The sequence below is a fragment of the Zingiber officinale genome, chromosome 6A (genome assembly GCF_018446385.1).
Source record: "Zingiber officinale cultivar Zhangliang chromosome 6A, Zo_v1.1, whole genome shotgun sequence".
In the NCBI taxonomy this organism is placed as follows: Eukaryota; Viridiplantae; Streptophyta; class Magnoliopsida; order Zingiberales; family Zingiberaceae; genus Zingiber; species Zingiber officinale.
In genome coordinates, this window is record NC_055997.1 from 147571680 (window position 1) to 147586849 (window position 15170).

At 46.1% G+C, this 15170-nt stretch overlaps 2 protein-coding genes across 2 annotated transcripts; one reads left to right on the top strand and one right to left on the bottom strand.

The window, feature by feature from the left end:
• Positions 1 to 8056: 8056 nt before the first annotated feature.
• On the top strand, positions 8057 to 8926 carry LOC121995457. The gene has a single exon (XM_042549192.1). It carries the CDS (start codon positions 8057 to 8059, stop codon positions 8924 to 8926), a length of 870 nt encoding a protein of 289 aa, XP_042405126.1.
• Positions 8927 to 9231: 305 nt separating this feature from the next.
• On the bottom strand, positions 9232 to 10961 carry LOC121995458 (flavonoid 3'-monooxygenase CYP75B137-like). The gene is made up of 2 exons (XM_042549193.1): positions 10062 to 10961; positions 9232 to 9959 (listed from the first exon to the last, which is right to left on the bottom strand). The coding sequence occupies exons 1-2, from the start codon at positions 10959 to 10961 to the stop codon at positions 9306 to 9308; spliced, it is 1554 nt and encodes a 517-aa protein (XP_042405127.1). The 3' UTR covers positions 9232 to 9305.
• Between the last annotated feature and the right edge of the window lie 4209 nt (positions 10962 to 15170).

A 15170-nucleotide genomic window follows, 5' to 3' on the forward strand; every position in this document is an offset into this window, starting at 1 on the left:
AAATGTTTTACTTAAATTTTTCTCGAAAGAAAAATTCTGAAGAGTGTCTTTACTTAGACATTTTTTACACTCAAAATTTTGTTTGAATTTACCTTAGACTTGTTTATAACCCCAATTTTTATGTGATCAAAGGGGGAGAAGTATGTTAAGTCTAGGGGGAGGTAATATAATTTTTCATTTTGAAAAATATTTGGACTTATTTGAATATAAATTATTTTTATTGCATGTGTTTACCCTAACTTAACTTGGGTTGCTCACATCAAAAAGGGGGAGATTGTTGGAACCCCAAGGTGTTTTGATGTGATCAACAAGTTAAGTTAGGTCCTGCGTTTGTTTAACCCTTGTGTCTAAGTGTGCAGGAGCTTAGGAACACAGGAAGTCGAGCGGAAGACGCGACTAGCGAGAAGGATGGCACGGGGAGAGAGCCGACAGGCTCGGTGCGTCCGAGGGACGAGGTGACCGCGGAAGAGTACACCGGTGGACGAGAAGAACGTGCGCGGTGTTCGAGGGACGAGAAACCGGGAAGGAAGGCTGCTCGAGGAGAAGGCTGGAACTTGGGTTCGGGTGAGCCCTATTCCGGATGACCGAGATCACCCAAGCTAGCGGAGCTGGAGCGAACAAGACCCGGACCGAGACGAGCTGAACCGGAGGCGAAAAAGTCAACGTTGTTGACTTTGGGCTCCGGGGCGCCCGGAACCCTCTGGGGCGCCCTGAGCAGTAAAGTTGACCAGATCGAGTTTTGACTCGATCTGAACGTTGGGGGATAAGTTTTATCCCCCCAGGGCGCCCGGAACCCTTCTAGGCGCCCCGACCAAGGTTATAAATATAGCTTGGTCTAGAAGCTTAAGAACGAACTCACTGATTGTAAATCCAGTGCTTGCACGCTCTCTTTTAGTCTAAGCTTCTATTTTCTGCGCTTCAACATTGTAAGAGGCTTCTCCGCCTGAAGGAGATATTTTAGTGCACGTTTAACAACCTCATTGGTTGTAACCAAATCAATTTGTGAGCCTCTTCTTTTGCCTCGCTTTTTCTTTATGCTTTTAATTTACCGCTTAGTTTATTTATGCAAGTGTTAGCTTAAAGAGTTCGAGGAGGGTTTGTTTTTCTTTTGTGTTAGCAGGATATCCAACAACCCCCTCCTAGCCGGCCCAACGGTCCTACAATTGACTCGTATTTATCGACATTTGTGCCAACACAGTATCACCCTTAGTGAATTTCACAAGAATCTTGTCCACGTAATGAGACTGACTAAGAACAAGTCCTTGTTCTAAAAATTTTGATTCCTAGAATCACATTAGCTAGGCTCATGTCTTTTATGTTAAATCTTGAGTTTAATATGTCTTTAATGAATTTAATTATCTTATCAGTACTCCCAATGATAAGTATGTCATTTACATAAAGACACAAGATGGCATAGTCATTCTCTATGGCTTTTATGTAGACACATTTATCGCATTAATTGATCTTGAATCCACATTCCTTCATGACATTATCAAATTTCCCATGTCATTGCTTTGGTGCTTGTTTCAAGCCATATAATGGCTTCACCAATCTACAAACCTTGTTTTTCTGTCGTGGCATAAAAAATCCTTCAGTTGATTCATATAGATTTCCTCTTCTGAATCCTCATTTAGAAAGGTTGTTTTTATATCTGATATATTTCGAGATTCCATAGAGCGGTTATAGCTAATAATACTCTAATGGAAGTTATTCTTGACATCGGAGAATACATATCAAAGTAATCAAGGCCTTCTCGTTGTCAGTATCTTTTGATTACCAATCTGACCTTATACTTATCAATCATGTCATCTGATTTCATTTTCTTCTTGAAAATTCACTTGCAACCTAGTGGTTTGCTTCCCTGTGGAAGATCCACAAGTTCCTAGGTGTATTTTGCAAGATAGAGGTTATCTTAGACGCAATTGTCTCTTTCCAGTGAGGTCCTCAGAAGAGCTTACAGATTTTGAGTAACTGTGGGGCTCACTTTCCAACATGAAAGTGATAAATTCATTCCATAGGATTTTTCCACCCGAGCTTTTTTACTTCGTCTGAGCTCAACCTCAACTAGTTTATCATCATCTTTTTCACCTTATGTTTTATATGCCCATTTTGAGGAGGTAACCTGTAGGTACCCGAGATATTTGTTGTGATCAACCGAGTTAAGTTAGGTCATGTGTGTTTGATGCCTTGTGTCTAAATGTGCAGGAACTTAGGAGCACAAGAAGTCGAGCGAAAAACGCAACTAGCGAGAAGGATAGCATGGGATAGAGTCGACGGGCTCGGTGCGTCCAATAGACGAGGTGCTGCGAAAGAGTACACTAGCAGACGAGAAGGAAACGTGTGACGTTTCCGAGGGACGAGAAGCTGGAATAGAAGGTTGCTCGAGGAGAAGGTCGGAAAATAAGTTCGGGTGAGCCCTATTTCAGATGGTCGAAATCACCCAAGCGAACAGAGTCAAAACAGAGTCGGAACTGAGAAGAAACCGGACAATCAACACCATGTTGACTATTCAGCGCCTGGGCCAAGTCCAGGTGCCCAGACCCCCGGGCCAGCCCAGGGTGCCTCCTCGACACTCTGTGGAGCGGTGATGTGTCAGCCGCGTCCGGGCGCCCGGACCAGATAAGATTTATCCAGGTCGAGTCGTTGCGAACCGTTGCAATGTGGATAAGTTTTATCCATGCCTATGCACCCGGAGCCCTTCCAGACGCCTGGAGTTGCCTCGTCAGCAAACGGTCAGATTCGACCAGTAGGCTATAAATAGAGACCCGGTCTCAGTAGTTCAGATTATCACTTGTACACGAATTCATTTTCTTTGAAAAATGAAAAATCTAGTGAGTTGAAATAAAATTGATAAATCTAGTGAGTTGAAATGAAAATATATGTACAGATTGATAAGTATTTATAGATGAAATTTCGAATTAGTCATTAAAAAATAATCGTTAAAAAATTAACCATTTTATTTAATTTAAATTTTAAAATTTATAACTTTTTAATAAATAAAATTAAAAAAAAAATAAACATGAGGTGGAGCCACCTACCTTTACTTGAACGTGTTCAAGAATACTTTGAATGGTAAAAGAGTGTTATAATATCCCAATAACACCTGTATTACATGTGCTCTAATGGATAAAATCCTTCTCATCAAGCCGTTCGTTCATTCTGATTTATTTTGATCAGAGTTTGTTGGACCCCATGGTAGTTTTGATGTGATCAACCAAGTTGGTTAGGTCCTGAGAGAGCTGCGGAAGAGTACTCCGGTGGGCGTGAAGAGCGTGCGCGGCGTTCGAGGGACGTTAAGCCGAGACGGAAGGCTGCTCGAGGAGAAGGCCGGGAATTGGGTTCGGGTGAGCCCTATTCCGGTTGGCCGCAATCACCCAAAAGAACGGAGCTTCGGAAGCCAAAGCGAAGAAGAAAAGGAGTCAAAAGAAGCTGGAAATTACTGTAGCAGAAAGTTACTGTAGCAGAAGTTACCGTAGCTTGAAGGCGCCTTAAACAAGATTGAAGGCGCCTTGAACAGGCTTGAAGGCGCCTTGAACAGGCTTGAAGGCGCCTTGAACAGGCTTGAAGGCGCCTTCAAGCCTGTTCAAGGCGCCTTGAGCAGGCCAGTTTGACCGTTTGCGCTGCGGATAAAGTTTTATCCGCAGATCGAGTTGGAGGCGCCTTGAACCCTGTTGGAGGCGCCTTGGACTCTCGGGATAAGATTTCGAGGGCCTATATAAAGGCCCCTGGAGCTAGGAATTAAACAACAACTCAAGCAATCAATCTGTAAGCAATTCCTAGCAGTAGTTCTGAGCAATTAGAGTGTAAAAGGCTTCTCCACCTTCAGAGAAGGAGAATTTTCTTAGTGCGCTTTTCACTGCCCTGGATTAACAACCTCCTTGGTTGTAACCAGGTTAAATTCCTGTTTCTGCTTTTAGTTTCTGTCTTTATTATTTTACTACTGCGTTTATTCTGAGTTGAAATCCGAGGAGGGTATTTTCGTTTTTGTTTTCAGCAATTCACCCCCTCTTGCCGGTCTCCGCTGCACCAACAAGTGGTATCAGAGCCTGATCGCCTCAGAAGGACTAACCGCCAACTGAAGCACTACGATCAAGACGATGGCCGGAGCGAGCATCCATTCCCCGAAGTTCGACGGAGACTTCGCCACATGGAAGCGCAAAATGGAGGTATTTTTTAAAACGGATTTTGATATTCTAATTACAATGAAATATGGTTTTGCAGCGCCGAAAGACAAAGAAGAAAACACATGGAGCAAGAAGGAGCAAGCTGATTTCGTCGCCAACGGAAAGGCAGAGTTCCACCTGCTCAGTGTGCTGCCGCCGCAGGATGTAAATCGGATCGGAAGCTACGACTCAGCGAAAGATCTCTGGGAGAAATTCCTGGAGCTTCACGAAGGTACTTCCGAAGCAAAGCTAGCAAAGTGCGACATCCTCCGGAACCAGTTAACAAACCTCCGGATGAACCAAGGCGAGAAGGTAGCGCAACTCCAAGCGAGAATCAAGGAGCTGATAACGCAACTAACGAACCTTGGAGAAGAGGTAACCAACCGGGATTCCATCCGATACGCGCTCAATGCCTTCCCGAGAACTCCAGAGTGGGCCTCCTTAGTAGATGTGTATTACATCTCTAAGGACCTCGAGGTAAGTACGTTAGAACAATTATTTTCCACTTTCGAACTTCACGAGTCTCGAGTTTCAGAACCCAACGGAGCAGAGAAGACAAGTCAGAATATTGCCTTAAAGGCAAAGATGAACAGTTCTGACTCCGAAGCCTCAGTCGACGAATCCGAAGCGACACTACTGGTAAGACGCTTCAATAAGTTTTTCAGTACTAATAAATTTAAACCGCAGAGGCATCATCGAAAGAAGAGGACGGTTCGTTGCTATAACTGCAACGAAGAGGGGCACATCAAAGATGACTGCCCAAAGCTAAAGAGAAAGGAGAAAGAAAGGGAAAAGCCAAAATACAAGAAGCCAGAACCCTCCAAACACAAGAATCTGAAGGCTACTTGGTCAGATTCGTCAACCTCTGAGTCAGACATCGAAGAATTCTCAGGGTTAGCGCTATTGGCATCGATGAAGGGGGAGAAACCTCAGAAGAAGAAAGCAGCAGTGAAAGGGGAGCGTCACCAGACCAGGTAAGTAAGGTACGCAATCTAACCCCAACTCAATCTTTCAAATTTATCAAGTCTCTTTCTAAAGAGTTAGATCAATTAGAAAAAGAGAATGCTGAACTAAAGTTGAACTTAGCAAGAGCATGCCCGTTAGAAATGTATGATCATCTAAAATCAGAAAATGAAAATTTAAAATTAGAAATTGAAAAATTGAAAAATGATGCATGCTTAAAGAAATTTCCAAAGTCAAAAATTAAAACTTATGGTAAATTAAATTGGTATATAAGGAAGCGTCAAGGTCAACTTAGAAAAATACCAAGAAACTATGTACCCCCTAGATTTTTGAATAATCCTGTAGGGAGGAACCTCTATTGGGTTTCAAAATCTGTGCTTATTTAATTTTTCAAAAATTAAAAAGCTTACAGTGAGAAAATTAAACATTGAAATTCTTTATGGAAGCTTTGTCTAAGGAAGTGGTTGTTGCTCCAATAACCAAGAAGGCCTAGTGCCTCGCCACGACCTGGAAGCTAAAATATTGAAAGAAAATGTTTAATTAACTTTCTGAAAAAGCATTAAACTAGAATCAAATAATGCTTTAAAAGTTTTTAAATCTTTTTAAAATTCTAAAAAGTCAGATTGTGAAAATTAAAAATTTATAATTTGACTTAGAAATTTTTTTTATTGACTTAGAAATTTTTTTCTGAAAATTCAAAAATTTGACTTAGAATTTTTTTTGGGAAAAATTCATTTTGACTTAGAATTTTTTTTTAAATAATTCATATTGAGGTAGAAAATTTTTTCTGAAAATTCAAAAATTTGACTTAGAATTTTTTTTTAAAAAAAAATTTTAACTTAGCAATTTTTTTTAAAAAAATTCATTTTTAACTTAGAAAATTTTCAAAAAACTTCAATCTTACTTGAATATTCTTAAGACCCCATTTTTGCTGTGATCAAAGGGGGAGAGAAAAGTACAAGTTTAGGGGGAGTTAGAAAAAATTTAAAATTTCTGTTATTATTTTTATAAAAAGTGTTGCAATTTTACTAATTGCAAAAATTATGTTTAACTTGTCAGTTTAGTAATTTACCTTTAAAATTACTATTTATGTCTATGTTGTCCCTAACTTGAACTTGGATTGATGCACATCAAAAAGGGGGAGATTGTTGGACCCCATGGTAGTTTTGATGTGATCAACCAAGTTGGTTAGGTCCTGCTGTGTTTGATCCCTGTGTCTGAGTGTGCAGGAGCTTAGGAGCACAGGAAGTCGAGCGGAAGACGCAGCTAGCGAGAAGGACGACACGGGAAGGGAGCCGACGGGCTCGGTGTGTCCGAAGGACGAGAGAGCTGCGGAAGAGTACTCCGGTGGGCGTGAAGAGCGTGCGCGGCGTTCGAGGGACGTTAAGCCGGGACGGAAGGCTGCTCGAGGAGAAGGCCGGGAATTGGGTTCGGGTGAGCCCTATTCCGGTTGGCCGCAATCACCCAAAAGAACGGAGCGAAGGAAGCTGAAGAAGCCAAGCTGGAAGCTTGGAGGCACCCTGGAAGGCGCCCTTGAAGGCGCCTTCAAGCCTGTTCAAGGCGCCTTGAGCAGGCCAGTTTGACCGTTTGCGCTGCGGATAAAGTTTTATCCGCAGATCGAGTTGGAGGCGCCTTGAATCCTGTTGGAGGCGCCTTGGACTCTCGGGATAAGATTTCCAGAGCTTATATAAAGGCCCATGGAGCTAGGAATTAAACAACAACTCAAGCAATCAATCTGTAAGCAATTCCTAGCAGTAGTTCTGAGCAATTAGAGTGTAAAAGGCTTCTCCGCCTTCAAAGAAGGAGAATTTTCTTAGTGCGCTTTTCACTGCCCTGGATTAACAACCTCCTTGGTTGTAACCAGGTTAAATTCCTGTTTCTGCTTTTAGTTTCTGTCTTTATTATTTTACTACTGCGTTTATTCTGAGTTGAAATCCGAGGAGGGTATTTTCGTTTTTGTTTTCAGCAATTCACCCCCCTCTTGCCGGTCTCCGCTGCACCAACAGAGTTAACGAGTCATATTTTACCCGTGTAAAACATTTTTATTATAAAATAGTCTCTCCTTATTTTTATTTATGTTTTTATATTAAAAATGTATTTAAAAATTCTTTTATCCTAAAATAATTTTATTTCCAAATTATTATATCAATTTTAGGAGCTCAATTTCAGTTAAAACTATAACAATATAAAATATGTTTGATTAAAAATGATTCAAATAATTTTAAGAAAAAAATACTTTGCCATCTATTAAACGCTACTTAAATATTAATTATAATTATTTTAATCAAATTTAAAATTATTATTATTATTATTATTATTATTATTATATTTTTGACTGAAATTACTTTAAATAAAAATTATTATTTTATATTAACATTATCCTCTAACTTGACAAATTGAAACATTTCAATCGAAGTTGCGAAGGATCTTCCATAGACCATAGATCAAGCGCTAGAGAACATAAAACAATTTTGTCTTTTTTCCCAATTGATTTTAAAAAGCAAAAATATTAAGAGAATTTGCTAAAATTCTTTTAATTATTATTTTTTAAAATTTTGTCAGACACAAGATCTATCGTATCGCGTTTGTTAATCTCTTGTCGCATTCGTTCGACAGGTGGGTCGGCACCCTCAATAATTTATCATTTTTTTAAAATATATTTTTCTATTTTATGTGATCAATTAGTTAATTATATTTCTTGGTATGTATGTTTTTCTCTAGTGACTTATTTATAGGCCGGGCCGGGCCGGTCTGGGCCGGTACTGGGTGGTCTTAATTTTTTTTTATTTCTAGCCCTAGAAATTCTGTTCAATCCGGTGTACGGTAGAAATCCACGTCATCACTTCTTCGCTCCGCGAGTTTGTTTCGTCGATTTGACTCGATGCGGATGGGATCATAATCTGAGTACCGACGATCGCCGTCGACGCCTGATGCGCTCCGTTCCTTCTCGCGTCACCGCGGGTCTCATCGCCGCCTTCCTCTCCGCCTGCCCCTTCCCTTCTCCTCCTAACCTCCTCTTCTTCGCTGCCGCAGCCGCCGCGCTCTCGGTTCTCCACCTGTCCAAAGCCCGCGCACGCCCGCTTACTCCCCTCTGCTCCCGCCGCGAAGTGTCTCTAACGGTGGCGATGAGATCCACCGTCTCGCCTCCGCCGTCGCTTACCTTCTCCTCTCCCGAATCGCTCTCCGATTGGATCCGCCCTCATCTCCCCTTCGACCCTGTCGGCTCCTGGGGCGCGGTTCCTGGATCTAAATCCCTCGTCAATCTATGGATCGAGGTCAACCGCGGAGAGACTTCGCTCCTCCTCCTTCCCGATTCCGAGGGTGACCCGAGCGGCGAGAAAGAAGGAACCTCTACCATCCTCCGAGTCGTCAACGTGGCCATCGTCAGGATCCGTAATTCTCGCGGCGAAGTCCTTGTCGAATCGCACCAAATCCTCTCCGACGGCACGGTGCGCCACCGATACCGGCCCCTTTCCGAGAAGATGATGCCTTGGGAGGCAGTCGAGGAGGCTGCCGTCCGTGCGGTCCGCGAGGAATTGGGGAAAGACGCAGTGAGGATTATTCCCGGCTCGTATCGGATGAGGATGGAAGACAGGGCTTCCGCCTCGTATCCGGGCCTCCCGGGGCGCTACATCTTGCATACCGTCGATGCCGATGTGGAAGGACTGCCGGAGGTGGGGGAGTTCTCGACGGAAGAGAACGGGGAGGGTGTCGAGGCAGCCGAGAAGGGGGTTTTTGTCAGGAAGCATTTCTGGAAGTGGATCGCCGATGATGGCGGCATGCAGCAATCCTGGGAGTGATGACGGAACCCTAAAGGTGAGTTTTTTTTTTTTTTTTTGCTTATCTACCATTGTTAACTTGTTCCACATTCATGATTTGTGAGCGTACAAATTTGTCTTTTTGGCTGATGATATCAATTGGAAGGAAAAAAAAACGTCGATACATTAGAGAAAGAGTAGCAAATTGCAACTGCAATTGCAATTGTGACATAGCACATATAATTCTGCAATCATGCGTTTGTTGAATGAAGTATCAGTAATGATTGTTGTGAATTGAAACCTTATTCTAGGAGTAGAAATGGTCTCCATGTCTTGGTATAGCCATCATAATCCTGACTTCTTTTTGCTATCCAATTTCTTTTCTTTTATCTATTGGATCCAATTTCCATTACTACAATGCTTACGAGTATAGATCATCTCTTGCAAGCCTGGGCGTCGGTACCAGCACCAGCGGCCGCGCCTTCTTCATCACGATCCCAAACTTCTCCTCCATGTCCGTCGCCGCCGCCTCCTTCCCTATTCCCTCCGGCGTCTGCCACTCGAACGAGTGCACCAGCGTCGCCACCATGTACGACGCCATCCTCTCCGCCATCGCCACCCCCGCGCATATCCTCCGCCCCGACCCGAACGGGAGGTACCTGAAGTCGTTGCCGCTGAAGTCCCAGCCCCGCTTCCCCGCCTCGCCGCCGTTCTCGAACCTCTCCGGCCGGAACTCCAGCGGGTCCTCCCATACCTCCGGGTCCCGGTGGATGGCCCACACATTGACGAACACTCTCGCGCCGGCGGGGACGGAGTAGCCGCCGACGACGCAAGTGGCGCTCGGGCAGTGGGGGACCATCAGAGGCAGGGCCGGGTGCAGGCGGAGCGTCTCTTTGATGACGGCGGCGAGGTAGGGGAGATGACCGATGTGGGACTCTTCGACTACGGCGTCGCGGCCCACCACAGCGTCCACCTCCGCTTGGGCTCGCTTGAGGATCTCGGGCTTATGCAGCATCTCTGCCATGACCCATTCTACCGTGTTGGATGTGGTCTCTGTTCCGCCTACCACCATGTCCTGCCAAATTATAAGATTTCAAAAGAAACTCGAAATCAAATTCAGTGAGGTCACTTGATTCTTCAAATCAAACTGTAAACTAGAAGTAATCTTTTTTGTTACCATGAGCAGAGCTTTGACGTTAGTCATGGTGAAGGGCGTATTCCCGTCGCAGCCTTCCTTCTCCAGCCTCAGCATGAACTCCAAGAAGTCTTTTCCTTCGCCTACACTGCCGCCTTCCTTCTTTCTTCTCATCTCGATGATATCTTCGAAGATGCGGTCGAATCGGCGCAGGAACACGCCCATACGGCGCTGGATCCCCTGCAGATCCATCCACGCCACCGCCGGGAAGAAGTCCGACACGTCGGGCTGCCCGAGTAGCTCGGTGATCTCCGCCACCACCTCCCGGAACTCCTTCCCCACCGCGCTCCTCATCTTCTCATCGGCGCCCTCCAGCGTGGCGCCCCACAGCGTCCCCGTCACCGTGTTCAACGTCGCCAGGAACATCTCCGCGCCGACGTCCACCGCGGTCCCCGCCTGCGCCCTGATGTTTGCCGCCGCCGCGCGCATCTCCCGGCGCCGCAGCGCGTAGACGGCGTCGAGCCCCGCGGTGCAAAGCATCTCGCGGACGCTCACGCGGCGCAGCATCCGCCACTTGGGACCGTTGGGGTTCCACACGATGTTGGCGTCGCCGCCGTAGGAGATGATGCGGGCGGAGGCGGGGACGTCGCGGTTGGCGAAGGCGGCGTCGTGGTCGCGGAGGACCTCCCTGGCGAGGGCGGGTGAGGAGACTACGACGCCGAGCTTGGCGCCTAGGTGGAGGCTGAAGATGGGGCCGTGGGTGCGAGCGAGACGGCCGAAGTGCGCGTGGAGGTCAGACTGGAGGAAGGGGAGGCTACCAAGGAGTGGGAGGCCGCGTGGGCCGGGGGGCAGAGGAGGACCATTGCGTCGGCGTCGCAGGGCAAAAGCAGCGTGGGTGAGGGCGGCGAGGAGGAAGGCGAAGGCGTAGAAGAGGAAGGCCATTGCCTCGGATTGATTGGCGAGCAGCGTAATTTAACGGCGTCCTCGGGAATAAGGAAGAAGTTGGTATCTTTGAAGTTGGCGAGTTACTCAAGATGCTGAATTTGTCGTTCACACAAGAATTCCTTCATCTACTGACGTTAAGGCTGCCCAATCAGATTTGTGAATACATAAAATATTATACTATATGTTGATAATTATTAAGAATCTCAAATAAATATTTAAAAAATATATATAAAATAATAGGATCCATAAAATATAAAATTGTGTAACATAAATTTATGTGTCTATCTTTGAATATATTTTAAAGATTTTTTCTTGTACATATCATTGCTCTAAATAAAAGGTTGAGAGCAATAAAAGGTTGATCATGATTTTAGTAGGGACTAAATAAAGATTGATCATTATATCTAAGTGATTACAAAGTGTTTGTGTATAGTGTGTAAAATTATATAGCGTTGTATCTCTGTATCTATAAATGGAGACCTCTTGTTATAGTGTTATTGATCCTGTCCGAACCAGGAGTCAACGGACACTGGGCACGTGGCGCTCCCTGCTGGATCCTCGAGTGCTCCGGCGAACTTGCAGCAAAACCGAGCCGGGAGGGGTGTCTCGGCGACGGCCCTCCGACGCTCAAGTCAGGCGAAGAATAACAAAAAGGTGGCCTCAAGATGAAGACTTGCATACCTCCGGTGAAGAAATGGAGACCTTATATAGACCTCTCGAAGAAGCCTGGGCGCGCCAATCAAAGCAACCACCTGCTTTTGACCATGCCCAGGTATGGGTCTGTCAGAAGGACCATGCCCAGATATGGGTCTGTCAGAAAGACGTCCATGAGGCCATACTGCTACTGTATCAAGCTTTCCATGATGTGACGGTAAGATCCTCCATCGTGCACTCTTGTGTATGGCGTAATCATCAGACATGCCGTTATTGACATCCCATATCCTGAGCCAAACGAATAGGTCGCTCGGCTAACCTTCGTACCCTCACCCTTATCCTGGCCGAACGGACCACCCGCTCGGCCCTTCGGTCCCAGCCGGGCAGACGCCCCGCTCGGCCATTCGGTTCTCCCGCCTTGGCGTCGGAAACCCCAGCCCATGACTGGGTTATCTTTGGTTCCGCTCGGACCTACTCAGCTGCTCGGCGCGGCCATTAACCGCTTAGTCAGCCCTCCATCTGTCCCCAAGCTGAGACCCTTCAGGAAGTGGATCCCCCATTCTTACCGCCGGATCACTTGCCTTCCCTTCAAGTCTAGTCGAAGGAGGCAGTGAGTCCGACTGACTGGATTATGTGTCCGAGCGGGCGGTCGCCGCCTTTCCGTAGCTTATAATATCCCTGGGGTCGTTCGGCCCTTCTGCCAAATTCAGCCGCTCGGCTCTTCATTTTGGTTGTCTTGTCGCTCAACGTGGATGTTTGCTTGTCTAAATCTTCTCGAAAATCACGCAAATCCTCTCCATTAAGCCGAAGCATGCGCGGTATGGGCGCCTTAATTGCACCTGGTGACAGAGCGCCACGTGGCTCCTCTTGCGTGGCGGTGATGATCCGTACGATGGGACGCCGATTGCTTTGAAATGGACGGTTAGATGATGACCTTGTTGTTGGTGCAACCTTAGGTCAAGGTTGACCTGGTTGACCCGACTCGAGGTGACTTGACTCGAGTTGTATTTTGATGTTTGACTTGGGAAGATTGTCGGTGCAACCTTAGGTCAAGGTTGACCTAGTTGAGTTGCATGTTGATGTTTGACACTCGTGAGAGAGTTCTATTCTTGATGTGAGACAAGAATAGATGGTTGGGAGATTATTGGTCCAACCCTAGGTCAAGGATTGACCTGGTTGACCTGAAAAGTCCAAGTATGGAGACTTGGCACTGGGAAAGTCCAAGCAGGGAGCTTGGCACGCGAAAAGTCCAAGTATGGAGACTTGGCACTGGAAAAGTCCAAGCAGGGAGCTTGGCACGGGAAAAGTCCAAGCAGGGAGCTTGGCAAGTGGGAAAGTCCTAACTGGGATGTTAGGCAGTGTGGAAAGTCCTGGTGAGTGAAGCCAGGCAGTGGGAAAGTCCTAACTGGGATGTTAGGCAGTGTGGAAAGTCCTGGTGAGTGAAGCCAGGCAGTAAGAAAGTCCTAACTGGGATGTTAGGCAGTGTGAAAACCCTAGTGAGTGAAGCTAGGTGAAAGTCCTGGTGAGTGAAGCCGGGCAAGGGAAAATCCAGATGGATCAAGGGTGATCGGACATTTGGTGATGGGAAGTCCAAGTAGGTCATAGGAGTGACCGGATACTTGGTACGGAGAGAAAAGTCTAAGTGGGTCAAAGGGATTGACCGGACACTTAGCGGGGAGTCCTAGCAGGTCAAGGGAGTGACCGGATGCTAGGCGCAATGTACCAACAGGTCAAGATTGACCGGATGTTGGTTTGGACTTGGTTTGGGCGAAAACCATGAGCTGGATCGATCTGGTGATCGATCCAGAATGTTCTGTAATATTCTGATGGGCAGCCGACTGGTGCAGTCGACTCGATCCAGAGTGATACTGATCGGTCCGGTGACCGATCAGAGCGTCGAACGAGCGAGCAGGGGCAGAGCTGATCGGCCGTGGGGACCGATCAGCCTGATCGGTCCCAGACCGATCAGATCCCCAGTTTGATCGGACCGATCAGAGGTTCTGATCGGTCCATGGACCGATCGAGACGAAGCGAGCTTCTTCACCGATCGGTCCACGGCCGATCGGGTTCTAACTGACGCAGCGACTAGTTTCTTATTTATTTCTTCTTCACAGGTATAAAGGATCGAGGGCATCTTCTGTGCTGGCTCTCTTTTTTCTTCTCTTCTGCTGAAGATTTGTGGGCTGTGATAAGAGCTCTGTTTGAGTTCCTTCCGAAAGCTTCGCGTGAGCTTCCCCGACTGGAACAGCTGCTGCTGTTAGGGTTTTTGAAGCTGTTGTTTCATCCGGACTCCAGTCGATGAGAAAGCAAGATTGGTAGAGTGCTTGTGTATTCTTATTGTATTTCTTGCTTATTCTTTGTACTTGTACTCCTGTTTGCTGTTGCAAACAAGTGTGGCGAGGTTTCTCCACCCAGAAGGAGTTTTTATTAGCCGATTTTCCGGGGACTCATCCACCGACGGATTGATTGGGTTCGTCCACCTTACGGACACGCCGAGGAGTAGGAGCATCATCTCCGAACCTCGTACATCGCTGTGTTAAGGTTTGATATTCTTCCTTTCGTTTCTAGTTTATTTTTCCGCTGCGCTAACGAATTGTAGGAAGAAACGAGCGATTTGGGGCGGCTATTCACACCCCCCTCTCTAGCCGAGTACGAAGAGATCCTAACAAGTGGTATCAGAGCGAGGCCGCTCTTCGACGGATCAACACCCGGGAGAGCACGGGCTAGAGATGGATCTCTATGGAGAAGATGTCACGATTCAACCCTTCTACGAGTCTCACGACAACTTCACATATTGGAAGGTAAGGATGATGTATTTTCTTAGGACTAATATGTTAAATTGGTTTTGTGTACAAGAAGGGTTTTCCCCTCCGATAGATGAGGAAGGAAAACCTATCAAGAAGAAGGAGTGGACGAAAGAGCAAATCCGACAATCCGAAATCAATGACGAGGTAACAAAAATTATTGAATTTGCTTTACCTAATAATGTTTTGTGCAAGATAGATAGGTTCAACAACGCCAAGGAATTGTGGAACAATTTGGCAAAATTCCATGAAGAGGAGCCTAGTGAGCCAAGTAGCTCACATCATGGAGGAAGCGAATTGGGAGTTGAGGGCTACTCAACATCCAAGGAAGAAGAGGAGGAGAGCTCTTGTTCAAGATCGTAACAAGAAGAGGCATCTACCTCCGGAAGGGATGAAGAAGAAAGCTCATCTACATCCACAACCCTAGGTAACTCAAACACTGTGATTTTAAGAAAATTACACATAATGTGTTTTGAGTGTAGGAAGTTTGGGCACTACAAGAGTAAGTGTCCAAAGAGGGTTAGAAAGACTCCACCGGCACCAAAGGTCAAGGAAGCCGGAGTCCCGACATGCAAGAGCAAGAAGCACGTGGTGTGCTTCCAATGCAAGCAACGGGGACACTATAGGAGTCAATGTCCAAGGGGGAGGCAACCTCACAAGGACAAGAGGCCAAACACATGTAAAGGGGGAGCTAAGGCAAACCCTAAGGTAACATTTAAAGCTCATTCTTGCAATTCTAGTAGGAAGC

Coding starts and splice junctions, on each gene's coding strand:
- LOC121995458 (XM_042549193.1), bottom strand. CDS start 10,961: ATGGCCTTCCTCTTCTACGCCTTCGCCTTCCTCCTCGCCGCCCTCACC. Junction 9,960..10,061: donor ACGTCAAAGCTCTGCTCATG/GTAACAAAAAAG, acceptor ATAATTTGGCAG/GACATGGTGGTAGGCGGAAC.
- LOC121995457 (XM_042549192.1), top strand. CDS start 8,057: ATGCGCTCCGTTCCTTCTCGCGTCACCGCGGGTCTCATCGCCGCCTTC.